The sequence below is a fragment of the Camponotus vicinus genome, unplaced genomic scaffold (genome assembly GCF_025532165.1).
Source record: "Camponotus vicinus isolate PSW18456_S1 unplaced genomic scaffold, iyCamVici1.0 SCAF_14, whole genome shotgun sequence".
Taxonomy (NCBI): domain Eukaryota; kingdom Metazoa; phylum Arthropoda; class Insecta; order Hymenoptera; family Formicidae; genus Camponotus; species Camponotus vicinus.
This window is the reverse complement of record NW_028141950.1, coordinates 3,305,549-3,320,144: the sequence shown is the minus strand read 5'-3', so window position 1 is coordinate 3,320,144 and position 14,596 is coordinate 3,305,549. Positions and strand designations below refer to the sequence as shown.

Below are 14,596 nucleotides of genomic sequence, written 5' to 3'. Positions count from 1 at the left end.
AGCCCAGCCGGTGGTTGCAGAAGAAAGTTGGCAGGAGAAGAAAAACAGAGAACGAGAGAGGGAGAAAGAGAAAAGGAGAGAAGGGCAAACGAAGATGAGAGGGAGAAGGAGAAGAGGAAAGAGTCGCTGACATCGGCCTCCAGGAGGAGGACGCCTCTGGCGATTCATCAGAGTCGCCCGGGACTTTTTCTTCGTCGAAATAATCACCGGGCCGATTCTTACCGATCCTTGCCTTGCCCGCCCGTTTCGTTCGCGTAACCATAATGAGATGCGGCCCGAACGAAGGCCTGCAACACGAGGTTGCGTTCACCAAGGTATATTACATGGGATATATAACTTCGAGAGCGACGAAATTTCGATCCGGGAAGGGCGTGTGTCTGTGTCCTTCGCGAGAATATATCGTTAATCGAGGAACGCGAGATTCGTCATGTGCGAGAGGAGGTTGTCTCTTCGAGAGGATACGCGCTCCGACAGCTTCCGCGTCGCATTCCACGGTAGAAGGTATTCCGATCCATAAATCTGTGATCGTTCGATGAGTTTCTATCGAATGATATCGAACTGTATCTTACTATCCTACTCCTCTCTCTCTTCTCTCTCCGCGTAACGGAACCGATTTCTTCGGAGTCGTGGAAACAGCGGGGTTCCTCTACCAAGGTTCTTCATAATGGTTGTTTATACGTTCTCAATTTCAGATACGTACAAATAGATGATTTGTATTTCTCTGTAGGATGTCTCATATATGTATATTTAAGATCCTGCTTTAAAAAAGAATGAGAGGAAAAGTGACAGAATTTTAGAAAGCGAAATTTTAATAATGTTCTGAATATGTAACAACAATACATTTTCTAAATTTATTTTATATTTATTTTTAAATAAAATATTCTTTTCACAATTTACAAAATTTTTCTGTGGCATGACATTTATTTTTACATGATTTTTTAATTTGAATATGGAGATTAATTTTGTAATTTTATTTTCCATAAATATGTTGTACATGGTAAAAGTTTAGCTAAATTGTTTTAAAAATAGCTGATTAAAGAATGGCGATAAAATTTTCAGAAGCGGAGATTCGACAGTTTTCAATACCTAAAAAGAAACTCAGTTATAAAATATTTCTATAAAATACATCTCAAAGATATTCGATTAAAAAAATTAGAATTAAAATAGAAGTAAAATATTTTCTAAGATCATAAAATTTATAGATTTATAGATTTCGTAATAAAAGTCTAGTCGATTTCGAGAGGGAGCCGATTAGGGAACGATGTCGAAGCTTTTATGGGCTCTTATGGGCTCTTATGGGCCAAGTATCTTCGGTAGTCTTAGTCTCGGCGACTCCGGCAATCGCATAAATGTCCGTAAGAACGGTCACTTATATGTCTCTATTAAAAGAGTGAAATCGCGCCGTTTTCTTCCGCCAGTAATTTTGATCGAGATAACAGGTTGCGATTATTTCACCGAAACAGCGTTTGACCGATACAAGCGTTTCGGGGCCTGTCGAGGGCCCTGAAGAGCATCCGCGAGGGAAGACACGAGATAATTGTCGGGACCGGATTCCAGAGATCGAGAGGGCGAGAGTCTCGGAACTCTCCTCTCAAAATAATTAATAGTTCCAACAGTGGACCGTCAGCTTCATTTAATAACGAAATAACCCATCCTTCGGGACGACCTGAAAAAACCTACCCTCGCGATTAAGATAACTTTGCGTGTACATTTTACCCAAAACATCGGAGAAATCGTCCTTCGCTTATCTCGAGAGAATTTATTCATCGGAATAAAACTTTATTTTCGATCGTAAAATTATCATCGGAATTATATATGAATGAGATTCCTGTCGCGCACAAATAATTATTAGACTTTAAAATTAGACAAGAAGGGTGAACGGCCGAAACTCTTTTTTGAAAGCCACGAAAATTTCCGCATTTTAATTTATTTTATTAATTTTGTATTATTAATTATTTATTTATTTATATAATTTATTTTATTTTATTTATTTATTTATAATATATTAATTTATTTTATTATTTTAGAATTAATTAATTTTATTTTTTTTTTAGAATTAATTTATTTTATTTTAATATTTCACGGAGATATAACATTATCAGGAAGCCTTTAACGAAAGACAATCACAGAAATGCGTCTATGAAGGCTTTTCGAAAATCTAGCGAAAAATTAATGGTACAGGAAACCATCGTTTTGTAGATCACTACATAATTTAGATAAACGAGTCTTATATAACGTTAGGATTTTATCTCCCTTCTCTTGTCGCTTGGTAAGGAAATTTATTCTTATCTCAATAATTGTAATATCTTTTACCTGCGCGACGATGAGAGATTCTCTTCGACTTTAAATCTAAGTTAATATTACTTGAAGATGTCTCGATTTTCAAGCGGAAAACTCGAGTCGTCGAACGTATAATTTAACATGGCGTTCCTGCTTCTCTCTCTCTGTCTCTCTCGTTTCTCGCGAGGATAAGACCTCCAACCGTCGCGACGGGGGCCCCGGGTTCGATTGGTTCGTGCGGATTGGCGAGAACCGGATCGGGCTAGATGCCCTCGGGCGACCAAGAGGACGACTTGTACGTGGCGAGGTAAATATCGGGCCCTCGGCACGAACGATCGATTCTAGCCGCCACGATCTCGGGAGATCGGCCGAGCGGAATAATCTCGCGGTAAGGTGGATGCATCCGTGGTGGCGGATGCATCTTGGATTGTGGCTATGCATCGTCGCGCGGACTAAAGTTTCTCGGCTACACGCGAGTTTCTGCACGCACAATTTCGCCATTTGAATATTCCATCTCTCGCGCTTACGTTGGATTTAACGGCGTTCAATAGAGAGATTAGTCGGTGGCGTAATTCGAAATTGAATTGACAGTTAGAGAGGAGCTTATTTTCAAATCGTCTTAAAGCTACGATTTTAAAAGGAAGATACTGCTCTTGTGTATATCTCACAAAGTCTAATCTACACATTACGATTATAAAAATAAAAATTATAATCTCTTATTTTTATCTTTCTTTTTATTTTTAAAATGAATTATCAACAATTAACATGTACAAATGTAAAATTGATTTTTAAATATTATATTAGCTTATGAGATAATTAATTAAATTTTATGCACATTTTATATCGAAAAGATTATGTATATATTATATAAAAAAGCATTTTTTAAATTTCTTGCCCAGTTTGCGGTCTAAAAAGTTCAATCGTCTGTACATAATCGATCAAACGGCGAATCATTTTCTCAGGGAAACATTTCCTCGTCGCGGCGGGCTTAAAAAGTCGTCGCGTTAACATCCCGTACCCGGTAGCAGCAAATCGATTCAAACGAGATGCGGTTTGCGGATACCTGTTACCGGAGTCATGGATCAAAAGACGCGATACAAAATCGAGTCTCGAGAGTCGCGACGAGTACATGAATCAGCCTGCTTGTGTTTATTGTGCGAACGTCAACGAGCGCTGCTCCTCGTTTGGAAGTCTTACGTCAAACCTCTTCTGATTGAGACATCTTAAATGCCGCATTCAAAAAATCTAACGGCACCTTCCATGTACGATTTCTCTTCCGTTTTTTTTTCCTCGCGTTCGATTCTTCCATCGGTTTTTTTTTGTCGCAATTATTCGCGCGCAATGAGTGGAGATTTTTTTACGATTATCTCTTTAGAAAGAATTCTTGCTCCGAAATTGAAAGCTTTCAGAATCGAATCTCCTAAATTAAATTAAATATTAAATTTTATTTCGTGTTATATCTACGACGAATAAAATAACAAGCGATATTTCCGTATCCTTCTCATGATCATTCTCTTTTATTAGCATCGAATGGAAGGATGTCATGTTTATTTCACCGGAAAATTCTTACTAAAAATTTGCACAACTTGGCATGTTTTAAGCGATAAAATGAATTATTTTTCATCTGTTGAAAATATAAAGCTAAGCTGAACTGAATAATGTAACGAGAGAGAAATTTTTTCTCAAACAATGCAAAAATTGTTATAATTAAAGAAATTATCATGTTATTTTCAACAAAAGAATCATATCTCTAAAAGAGTAGAATGAGATTTGTTTTGCGTATATAAGCAGGCAGATGTGCAACGAGGATCATGATAAATTGAAGATAGAGATCTTCCGTTTCTCCGGAGCGTGACAGCGGACGTCGCATTCCTGCATATTATAACCGCCATTGTTCCGCAAAGTTAGATGTCAAGGACGCCCATTAACGTTCGTACTTTACTCGAACATTACACATCTTGGAGATTCTCGGACCGTATGCAGTGTAACGAAAACGGTAAATGAGGCTTACAATAACGCGATATCTAATTAGGCTGCGCTTAGTGGAATTCGAATTGAATTAACAAGAATCTCTCTCGTTCGTACGGTTCTTCCGATCAGAGAAATTTTTACGAGTTTCTTCTCTAATGGATCCCGTTGCTCGCGATCGCTTTCTCGCGATCGCGCGCGGAAGCCGAGCGTGAAGAAACGCGATCGAGGGAAGTTATGTACTTTCGTGGCGATTCGAGGCGCGATGTAAGCGCGTGAGTGAACACGCGTGTAACGTAAGGGGGCAGGTCAAAGAATCTCACGACGACGTGAGCCGGTGTTTTCAGCGTCTCTTCGCGCCGAGGGCACGGCCGGAAGTAGTTGGTTTCCCACGTTTTGCGCGCCGCACTATGGCAGAAAGGTCGCTATTCTCAAGACGAGAAGGGGAGAGACTCGTGCATCTCGAAAATCGCTGTTCAACGATTACGGGTACTCGGTCGAGAGAGCGATTAAACCCGCGAAGCGACAGAAAGAACGAGACTCTCGGCCTCTTGTCCTTATATCGGAGATCCGAGCGTTTTCTCGGATCGAGTTGAACGCGCGAGAAGAGAGGATGAGAAGAGATCCACGTGGGATTACACGCTTCCACTCGCCTCCCCCGATTACTATCATCTCCTTCTTGTTCTTATTTAACGTCTTAAGGAGCTCGAAGAACTGTCATCTCGAAGCTGCTTATATTAAACTAGCGACAAGATTATCCTCGCCGTGCTAATAAAATGAGAAATTTACCTTTTCTGTTTCAAGCGAATTGAGGCCTTCTTTGTTCCATCCATGATTCTATTAGTTCCACAATTCAACATGGCTTTCGCCAAGCAATATTGAATTTTTAATTGTATTCATTGCGTTTCTAATCATCATTGCCATTTTATATTAATGTGAAAAAAGCGACACAGATATTAAAATAAAATATTATTTTTAATTTTATTTGAAGTTACATGTGTAGACATGTGTTTGTTTTGAAAAATTGAATTTTATATTCCAATTAGAAAGAATATATATATATATATTATTTTATTAATTTAAAATAATAATAAAATATAATAAATAATATATAATAAGTAAAATAAATAATAAAAATATATTAAAAATAACAAATTAATTCTATTAAAATAATTTATCATTCGGGATAAGAAGATAAAGAATAAGATGATAAAAATATAAAATATATGAAAACCAATAAATTAATTAAATAAATTTTTCATATATTTTTTTATCATCTTATCCTTTTTTATTTCCAATATATATTGACATTGCTCCAATATATTCTTATTATTAAAAAATTTAGTTTATACTTACAGCCATAAGGAACAAGATTATTAATTACGTCTGTCAATTTTAATCGCGATGATAAATTCTCAAACGAATTTAAATTCATTGATCTCTCGTTAATAGAGAATTTGACATCGATTTATCCTTCCGCAGATGGATCCTGACGCAACGGAACAGGCGTCAGGGAGAGGACAGAGCAGACTGCAGGATCGCGTGGATTAAGTGCCAGCGGCCAGGATGGCGCGGTGGGGATGGACGTTGCTGATCCTGACGACCGTCTGGACGCTGGGCGACGGTTACCTGGCGGTGCTGCCGTCCAGCACGCCCGTCGGCGCCGTCGTCTTCGAGGCCGGGGTGCCGCAGCTGGGCGGTCGGCGGAAATACGAGGCTTCGAGCGAACGCACCGCCTGGTTCGCCCGGAAGCTCCTCAAAGTGCATCCGCACTCGGGTCGCGTGACCCTGGCGAGGACGCTGAGCTGCGACGGACTCCAGTATCCGCGCGTCTTTACCTTCTACGTCGACTCGACGAGCTCCCGCCTCGGTAGGCCCACCATCGACTACTACAGTCTGCCGCTGAGGATCCTGATCACCGGATGCGGCGGGGAGAATCGCGACCTGGCAGCTACCAGAGGCTGGATGGCGGAGACTCTGGCCTCTTACGCGATGCCCAGCACCGAAAGGTTGGCTTAGATTTCACTTTTAGATAAAAAAAATGTACACGTCAATTGAGTTAGCGACTTGTAATATTCGAGCTTAATTGGTTCACTTCAAGATATGCGGTGAGATTTTTTATATGTATATGAAGAAACTGTTTACGACAAAAAGAAGACTTGAGAAGGAAGTATAGTAACCAGTAATGATCGTAAACATATTAATCATAAGCTTTATTAATTGGTTTGATTCAAGATATAAATATTATTTTTTTATGATTATATCTATACGCATGTATAAATATATATCAATTCTGCAACAAAAATGTAAAGTGGTCAGGATAACCATAAACATATTAACCATAGCAATTAAGTTATGAACATTTTTTCTTCGATTAAAGTAAAATAATTTGCAGTCGAGATACATTGAAGCAGTATTTTAATTTAAAATTTATAACTAAAGATTTAACTGCATGAACAGGTTTACTGAAGTGTGTCTGCGAACATCTCAACTAGTGGCAGCTCTTCGCGATTTCCTACCACAGACGGCCCTGAAGGAATGCGAGACCAGATGGGGTGGAGTGGCGGATCCCAGATTTCTCGTGGAGGGCGCCGCTGGAGATTTGGTCTCCGCCACCGAGCAATGCTTGGTGGATCCATTATGGAAAGTCTCGGTCAGCATGAATCTACGTTGCTCCGGTGATTCGCGTCTGACCGACGCCGAGCATCGGCTGAAGATTGTGTTCCATCATCGTCAACTAGACGACAGCGATCTGGGTAGAAGAGTGAGGCGTGAGTTGAAAAACCAGTCGCCGTACTTCGAGCAACCTCTCTATGTAGCTGCCGTTGAAGAGGAGAAAGAAAAGGGGGTGTACGTGACTACAGTAAGAGCTAGAGATCCTGAAAACGGCGCCGTGCGATATTCCATGAATTCGCTGATTGATGCGAGATCGCAAGCGCTATTAGCTCTCGATCCAGTGACCGGAAGAGTGACCACTCATGACAGACTGGACAGAGAGAATGTCGACGTGCACTACTTCCGAGTATGTACCAAAGTCACGAAATTGAAGAAGATAATTTTAACACAAGAAATATATAAATTGCAGAAATAAGTTTCTATACTTTTTATAGGTATTAGCAGTGGATGATTCGTTTCCACCGAGAACCGGTACGACGACTCTCCAGGTCAATGTATTGGATGCGAACGATCATACGCCCAGTTTTGAGTGGTCAGAATATGACGCGACGGTGCGAGAGGGTGTCCCCGTGGGCTCCACTGTGGTTACAGTTAAAGCCACGGATCAGGATACCGGTAGAAATGCCGAAGTGGAGTATTGTATCATTTCTACCACGGCAGGTGATACTACTACGCATACGGAGGACGCGGCAACTTTCAGAATCGATTCAAGGTCAGCAAGATTCAGATATAATCTTGTTATCCTTTTCTTTCTTCAAACCCTTTGAAGTCTAAGAAAATTATATTTATATCGCGATATATTTTATATAATAAAAAAATACTGTATACAGAGAATAATATTTTATCTATTTATCCATAGAAGATTTTGCAAGAAAATTTCTCATAAGACCAAATTTAATTTCGTACATGTTTGCTCAGTAAAACAATAATCTTCATTTGTCTTCAGATCTGGTGTGATAACCACGCGGACTCCGCTCGATCGCGAGGTGATCGAAGTCTATACAGTGGTACTCAGCGTTACCGATCAAGCGACACCACCTTCAACGCGACGAAGCGCGAACGCAACTCTGATGGTGCGCGTGCTGGATGACAACGACAACTATCCACAGTTCACTGAACGCACGTATTCGGCGTCGGTATCGGAGGATCTGGACTACACGAGTAATCCGGTGGTGGCTCGCATCCGGGCGACGGACGCGGATGCCGGCGCTAATGCGGCTGTCCGCTATGCCATCATCGGCGGCAACACGCAAAACACATTCTCCATCGACTCGATGAGCGGTGACGTCGCTTTGGTCAAGCCTCTCGACTACGAATCTATCAGGAACTATAAAATCGTCATACGCGCTCAGGATGGCGGCTCACCCGCTCGATCCAACACTACTCAGTTGCTGGTGATGGTCAAAGACGTGAACGATAACGCACCGCGATTCTACACAAGTCACTTTCAAGAATCAGTGTCAGAAAACGTGCCGTTAGGCTACTCGGTGCTGAGAGTGCAAGCGTACGATGCTGACGAGGGTAACAACGCACTTATCAAATATAATATCGGTGCACGAGACTTCACTGGGGCCTCCACAGAAAACTTTCCCATCACTGTGAACGCAGAGACTGGATGGATCTACACGACGAAGCAATTGGACCGCGAACAGTGCTCGAGGTATTAATTTCTCTCGTTAATTATTACAATAGATAATAAATAGTCAAAGTAAAAAAGATTATAATATAAAAAACTATCGTATAATTTATAGCAAGTTTATAAAAAATATTTAAAGTAATCGAAAAATGATTTATTATAATAGTAATAAAAATAAATTTTGTCACGCGAAATCTTTTATATTAGATACCAATTTATCGTAATCGCGATGGACTCTGGCGAGGAACCAAAGTCCGCGAGTGCGACGGTGATTTTCACGGTGACTGATGTGAACGATAACGATCCTTACTTCGAGCCGAAGAACTACGAGGCTGTAATATCCGAAGACGATCCGCCGGGCACTCCGGTCGCCTCAGTGACTGCTACTGATCCGGACGAGGATGCCAGGATCCACTACGAGATTACGGGCGGTAACACGCGCGGGCGTTTCTCCATCGCGTCGCAAAACGGCCGCGGTCTCATCACTGTCGCTCAGCCGCTCGACTACAAGCAAGAAAAGCGATTCGTGCTGACGGTGACAGCTTCGGACAGCGGCGGCCGCACCGACACCGCCCTGGTCTATGTCAACGTATCCGACGCCAACAACTTCTCACCAGTGTTCGAGAATGCGCCATACTCGGTCTCGGTCTTCGAAGATGCGCCGGTCGGTGTGACTGTCCTGGTGGTTAGTGCCACTGATTCTGACGTTGGCAAGAATGCCCAGATCACTTACAGCCTGGCCACTGATAATGGAGAACAGACGATTAACGAGTTCACCATCAATCCGCAGACCGGAGCGATCACGACGACTAAAGCGCTCGATCGCGAACTAATACCATCGTACTTGTTGACAGTAACTGCCAGAGACGGCGGGATACCGCCGTTGTCGGATACAACCGATGTGGAGATTTCTGTTACGGACGTGAATGATAATGCGCCGGTCTTTGAGGCGCCGCAGTATCTCGGATCGATTCCTGAAGATGTTTTAGTAGGCACTAGTGTAGTCAGGATTGCGGCGACCGATGCAGATACTGATCTCAATGGCCGGGTGAGTACAATTTTTGTAAAAATAAAAGATGCTAAATGATTTAATGTTCTTCTCTTGAGTCTAATGAATCCAATAAATATTCCAGGTAAGGTATGCTTTAGAGGACGACGGCGACGGTGCATTCGCAATTGATTCTATGACAGGTATCGTTAGAACCGCGAAGCCGTTGGATCGAGAATCGGTTGCGCGTTATACGCTGAAAGCCGCTGCCATAGATCGCGGTTCACCCGCGCTTTCATCCGTCGTTCCGGTCATTGTCAAGATCGAGGACATCAATGATTCGCCCCCCGCCTTCGAAAGTGACAAGATCATCCTTTATATCGCTGAGAACTCGCCAATCGGCTCGACCGTCGGCGAAATCTATGCTCATGATCCGGACGAGGGTCAAAACGCAGTAGTGCATTATAGTATCATCGGAGGCGAAGACATAAACAGTTTTACCTTGCATATCCGACAGGGAGCCGATCGGGCAGAACTTATTACTCTCGAAGAATTAGATTATGAATCGCCGAAGAAGAAATTCGAACTTATAGTGCGCGCTGCATCGTCGCCGTTACGCTCCGATGCGCTGGTGCACATTCTAGTGACTGACGTAAACGATAATGCGCCGGTGCTCAAGGATTTCCAGATCATCTTCAACAACTTCAAAGATTTCTTCCCGACCGCGCCGATTGGCCGTATACCGGCGGTGGATGCTGACGTCACTGACAATCTAGTCTACAGCATCCTCGCCGGTAACAATGCAAATCTGATCGATCTCAATAAAACCACCGGCGAGATTCGACTATCGCCACAACTCAACACCAACGTTCCACGAGTGGCGACCATGGAAGTCGCCGTGACGGATGGCATCAACGAAGCGAAAGCCACGATGACATTGTCGGTGCGTTTGATCACCGATGAGATGCTGTTGAACTCGATTACAGTGAGACTGGACGATATGACGGTGGAAGCGTTTCTGAGTCCTCTTCTGGGTTATTTCCTGGATGGCCTGGCAGCCATCATTCCGTGCCCTCGCGAAAACATCTTTCTCTTCAGCATTCAGGAAGATGCAAACGTACACGCCAAGATCTTGAACGTGAGTTTTTCGGCGCGCAGAGTAGAGCCCGGTACAATCGATGAGTTTTACAGTCCGCAGTTTCTTCAAGAACGGGTCTATCTAAATCGTGGTATCTTAGCGAGATTGGCGACAGTCACAGTTTTACCCTTCGACGACAATCTTTGCGTTAGAGAACCTTGTCTAAATTTCGAAGAGTGCCTGACAGTATTAAAGTTCGGCAACGCGTCCGGTTTTGCCAGCAGCGATACAGTTCTCTTTCGGCCCATCTATCCAGTGACAACGTTCGCTTGCCGATGCGGCCGCGGCTTCACCGGCAGCCGCGAAGCGTATATGTGCGACACCGAGGTGAACCTGTGCTACTCAAATCCATGCGCGAACGGTGGCACTTGTTATAGACGAGAAAATGGATATTCGTGCATCTGCCAGCCTGGCTTTACCGGCGAGAACTGCGAGATCTCGCTAGACCACGACGTTTGCTCGACGCCTGATATTTGCAAGGGCGGCTCTCGATGCACTACTCTTAAAAATACCGGCGGTTTCATCTGCGAGGATTGCCCCATAACCGCGTTCGAAAACGTGACACCATTTTGCGAGCTTAGAGCGCGCAGCTTTGGTCCGGCAACGTTTCTCACCTTCGCTTCTCTCAGACAACGTCATCGCCTCCATCTGAGACTAAAGTTTGCCACCGAGCTGACCGACGGTCTCTTACTCTACAACGGCAGGTACAACGAACGTCATGACTTTATCGCTCTGGAGATCGTGGACTCGAAAGTGCAATTTAGCTTCTCTCTCGGTGACGAGGTAAGTCGGGCTACGGCGGGCATTCTCGGTGGAGTCTCAGATGGACAATGGCATGAGGTCGAGGTCTCCTACATCAATCGAACAGTGACAGTGTCCCTGGATGACTGCGACATCGCACTCGCTCTGGAACACGGCGAGAGGCTGGGACCGAAGTGGAACTGCGCCGGCAGGAGCGAAAGAATTCTCGAGGAACGCTGTGGACTCGTTACCGAGACCTGCCACAGATTCTTAGATCTAACCGGACCGTTGCAACTTGGCGGTCTACCGGCGATCCCTTCCAACTTTCAAATTCGCAACAAGGACTACGTCGGATGTATCAGTGATCTCTACATCGATCACACTTTCGTCGACTTGAATTCCTTCGTGGCAGACAATGGAACCCATGCGGGTTGTCCTGAGAAAGCCGCCTTTTGTGCCTCATCTCCCTGCAGGTAATAATTGACAAAATCATTTGTGCAAAATTAAAATTTAAAAAATCAGTATCGACTTCTCTTGATTTGTTTCTATAAATTTTTTTTAAAGATGTTTGATTTCTTTCATTAAAAATGATTATCAGAAATTATTCTAATTTATAACGTAATTTTTACATATTTTATATTAAATTTTTGGTAATAAAAAAAATGTATTGATTTGAAACAAATTGTGAAGGCGATATTTTATTATACAATTAATACTGATAAAATTAATTTTTTTGAGGAGTTAGATCAAAGAACAAACTAATATAAAATTCGTGCATTTATATATATATATATATATATATATATATATATATATATATATATATTAATCTTGATATATAAAATAGATTTTATAATAACGAATGTTTTAATATGTATTCTCAAGTCATCTTTAATCATAAATTTTGAATAAAAATAAGCAACAATTTTTCAATCGAATAAGTCAAAGTAATATAAAAAGAAAAAATATTGAGAATGAAATAGAAAAATTTTAATACAATAGATATAAAAAAATGTACACACATTAGGTTACAAAATTAATTTATTACTGCTAAAGCAATGTCATATTTATAATAACTGAGGAAACCATAACTATATTATATTACACATAACTACATTGTATTATTTCTTTTCGCACTATTGTGTTCACGGTTTTTGTGTTTACTTGTGTGACCTGCTGGCTTTCGGCTGTCGGTTGATTTAGTTTTTATTGAGAGTTTCGGAAGCGCAGGTAGACATGTCTGCCTGCGTCTTTCGTTCTCGTTGTGGATAATTTTATTATTTAAAAATACCGAAATTTTTTTAATATCATTTATAATGCTTAATTTATAGTACGTAAAGTAAAAAAGAAATGACACTAGTAAGTAAATTTATTTATACCGCTTGACATTTTCACATTTATTTTATATTTAATCTCTTTTCGGTATCTGGCTCATTTATTTTATTTCTGCTACAGGTATATAATTGCGCTGCCTCTTTGACACTTAATCTCTGATTTGATAATTTTCGACTTTTTATTTTTTTATCGAACACCTTGATTTTTTCCGATAATTTTAATCGACGGTAAGTGATTATAAACGAAGGATCTACGGGTTCCTTTTTTTACATTATTTTTATTTCCATTTTTTCCATAATAAATGGCTGTTTCAAATAATATTTGACAGTTCGAAAAAGTTTTTCTTTCTCTCTTTTCGTCGCAATTTTGAACATTGTTTTTTCCGTTTTTTAATTAAATAATTATAAAATCATATAACTAATAACTCTCTTATTGTCTGGACTAATATTTCTATTTAATTCTTAATATTTCTTGTTTTATTATTCATGATTTATTCGCTCGAAAAAATCATTTCTGTTCATGTATAATTTATAATTTAAGATGACTTAAATCCAGGTTGAAATGTTCTATTGCAATGAACATTAAAACTAACAAGAACGACCGTTTTGTGCGCAGAAATAACGGAAAATGCCGCGAAGTATGGGCAGGTTTTCTTTGCGAATGCGAGGACGCGTTCGCTGGTCCAACCTGCGACGAGGAGGTCGGTCAACCATGGATGTTTCATGGGCATGGCATGCTCAGCTTCAACCCGCTGCTGCGTCCAATTCAGTTACCTTGGCTAACCGCACTGAGTCTTCGAACTCGAGAGCAGCACGCGTTCGTGATGAGCGTCCAAATCGGCCAGAACAGCTCAGTGCTACTAGAGATTCGAGATGGCAAGCTGGTGGTCTCCTTAGACGGCGCAGATGTAATTGGTACTACCAGTTACGTCGCCGACGGCGAATGGCATCGACTGGAAATCCTCTGGCAGAGCGGCCACGTGTCCTTAGACATCGACTACCGCGATCGGCCAACAACACTGCCCCTACCCGCCAAGCTCCAAGGCCTTTACGTCGGTCGAATACTCGTAGGCGGCCCAGATCAGACTATCGACTCGCAATTGAAACCTTTATACGGTTGCTTGCAGAACATACGAGTTGGATCGAACCAGAGTCTACTCCACCGCCCGACGGTGAAGGAGAACATCAGCATCGGTTGCCCATCGAAATCCAAATGCGAAATCAATTGCGATCCAGACACTACAACCTGCCTGTCCCGATGGCAGTCCAGCGAATGCGTATGTTCCGCTGGTTACGTTGGGCCCAAGTGCGAGCCCGTGTGCGACCTACACCCGTGCAAGCAAACTGGCGAATGCTTGAAGGACGTAACTACGTCGAAGCGTGGTTATCGTTGCGATTGTACATCATCAGAGTATACAGGCAATTATTGCGATATCAAAGCCGATCAACCCTGTCCAGCAACGTGGTGGGGCACGCCGGTATGCGGCCCCTGCCACTGCGACGAGACTAAAGGCTACGATCCGGCTTGCAACAAGACTACCGGCGAATGTTACTGCAAGGAGAACCATTATCAGCCGACTGGGCGCAAAGAATGCATACCTTGCGAATGTTACGCGACCGGCAGCTTCGGGCCACGTTGCGACAGCGAAACCGGTCAATGTCGCTGCCGAACCGGAGTCATCGGTCGAGCGTGCACTGACTGTCCGAATCCTTATGCTGAGGTGAGGAGAATATATAGCGATGTAATAAAATTATATTTTAATGAATTGTATAATATCTTCCAGATAAAATTTCCGCATTGAAAGAACAAAACTAATTATAAGATTGATAAAATG

At 42.0% G+C, this 14,596-nt stretch overlaps 1 protein-coding gene across 7 annotated transcripts in view; it reads left to right on the top strand.

Moving 5' to 3' along the window:
• The window catches only part of Stan (protocadherin-like wing polarity protein stan), a 28,920-nt gene that overhangs the window by 6,977 nt on the left and 7,347 nt on the right, over positions 1-14,596 (top strand). For 5 of the 7 annotated variants that reach the window (XR_014436573.1, XM_083088103.1, XM_083088105.1 and 2 more), the window contains exons 2-8: positions 5,731-6,257; positions 6,709-7,270; positions 7,359-7,636; positions 7,871-8,584; positions 8,768-9,608; positions 9,694-11,900; positions 13,378-14,482. Coding sequence is in view for 6 of the 7 variants with exons in the window: in XM_083088103.1 (XP_082944229.1) it covers positions 5,815-6,257; positions 6,709-7,270; positions 7,359-7,636; positions 7,871-8,584; positions 8,768-9,608; positions 9,694-11,900; positions 13,378-14,482 (6,150 nt within the window). In the remaining variant the exon portion in view is untranslated. Of the gene's footprint in view, positions 1-295; positions 315-4,151; positions 4,277-5,730; positions 6,258-6,708; positions 7,271-7,358; positions 7,637-7,870; positions 8,585-8,767; positions 9,609-9,693; positions 11,901-13,377; positions 14,483-14,596 lie in introns of those variants that run through there. The other 2 variants (XM_083088104.1, XM_083088102.1) reach the window with 2 other exon arrangements.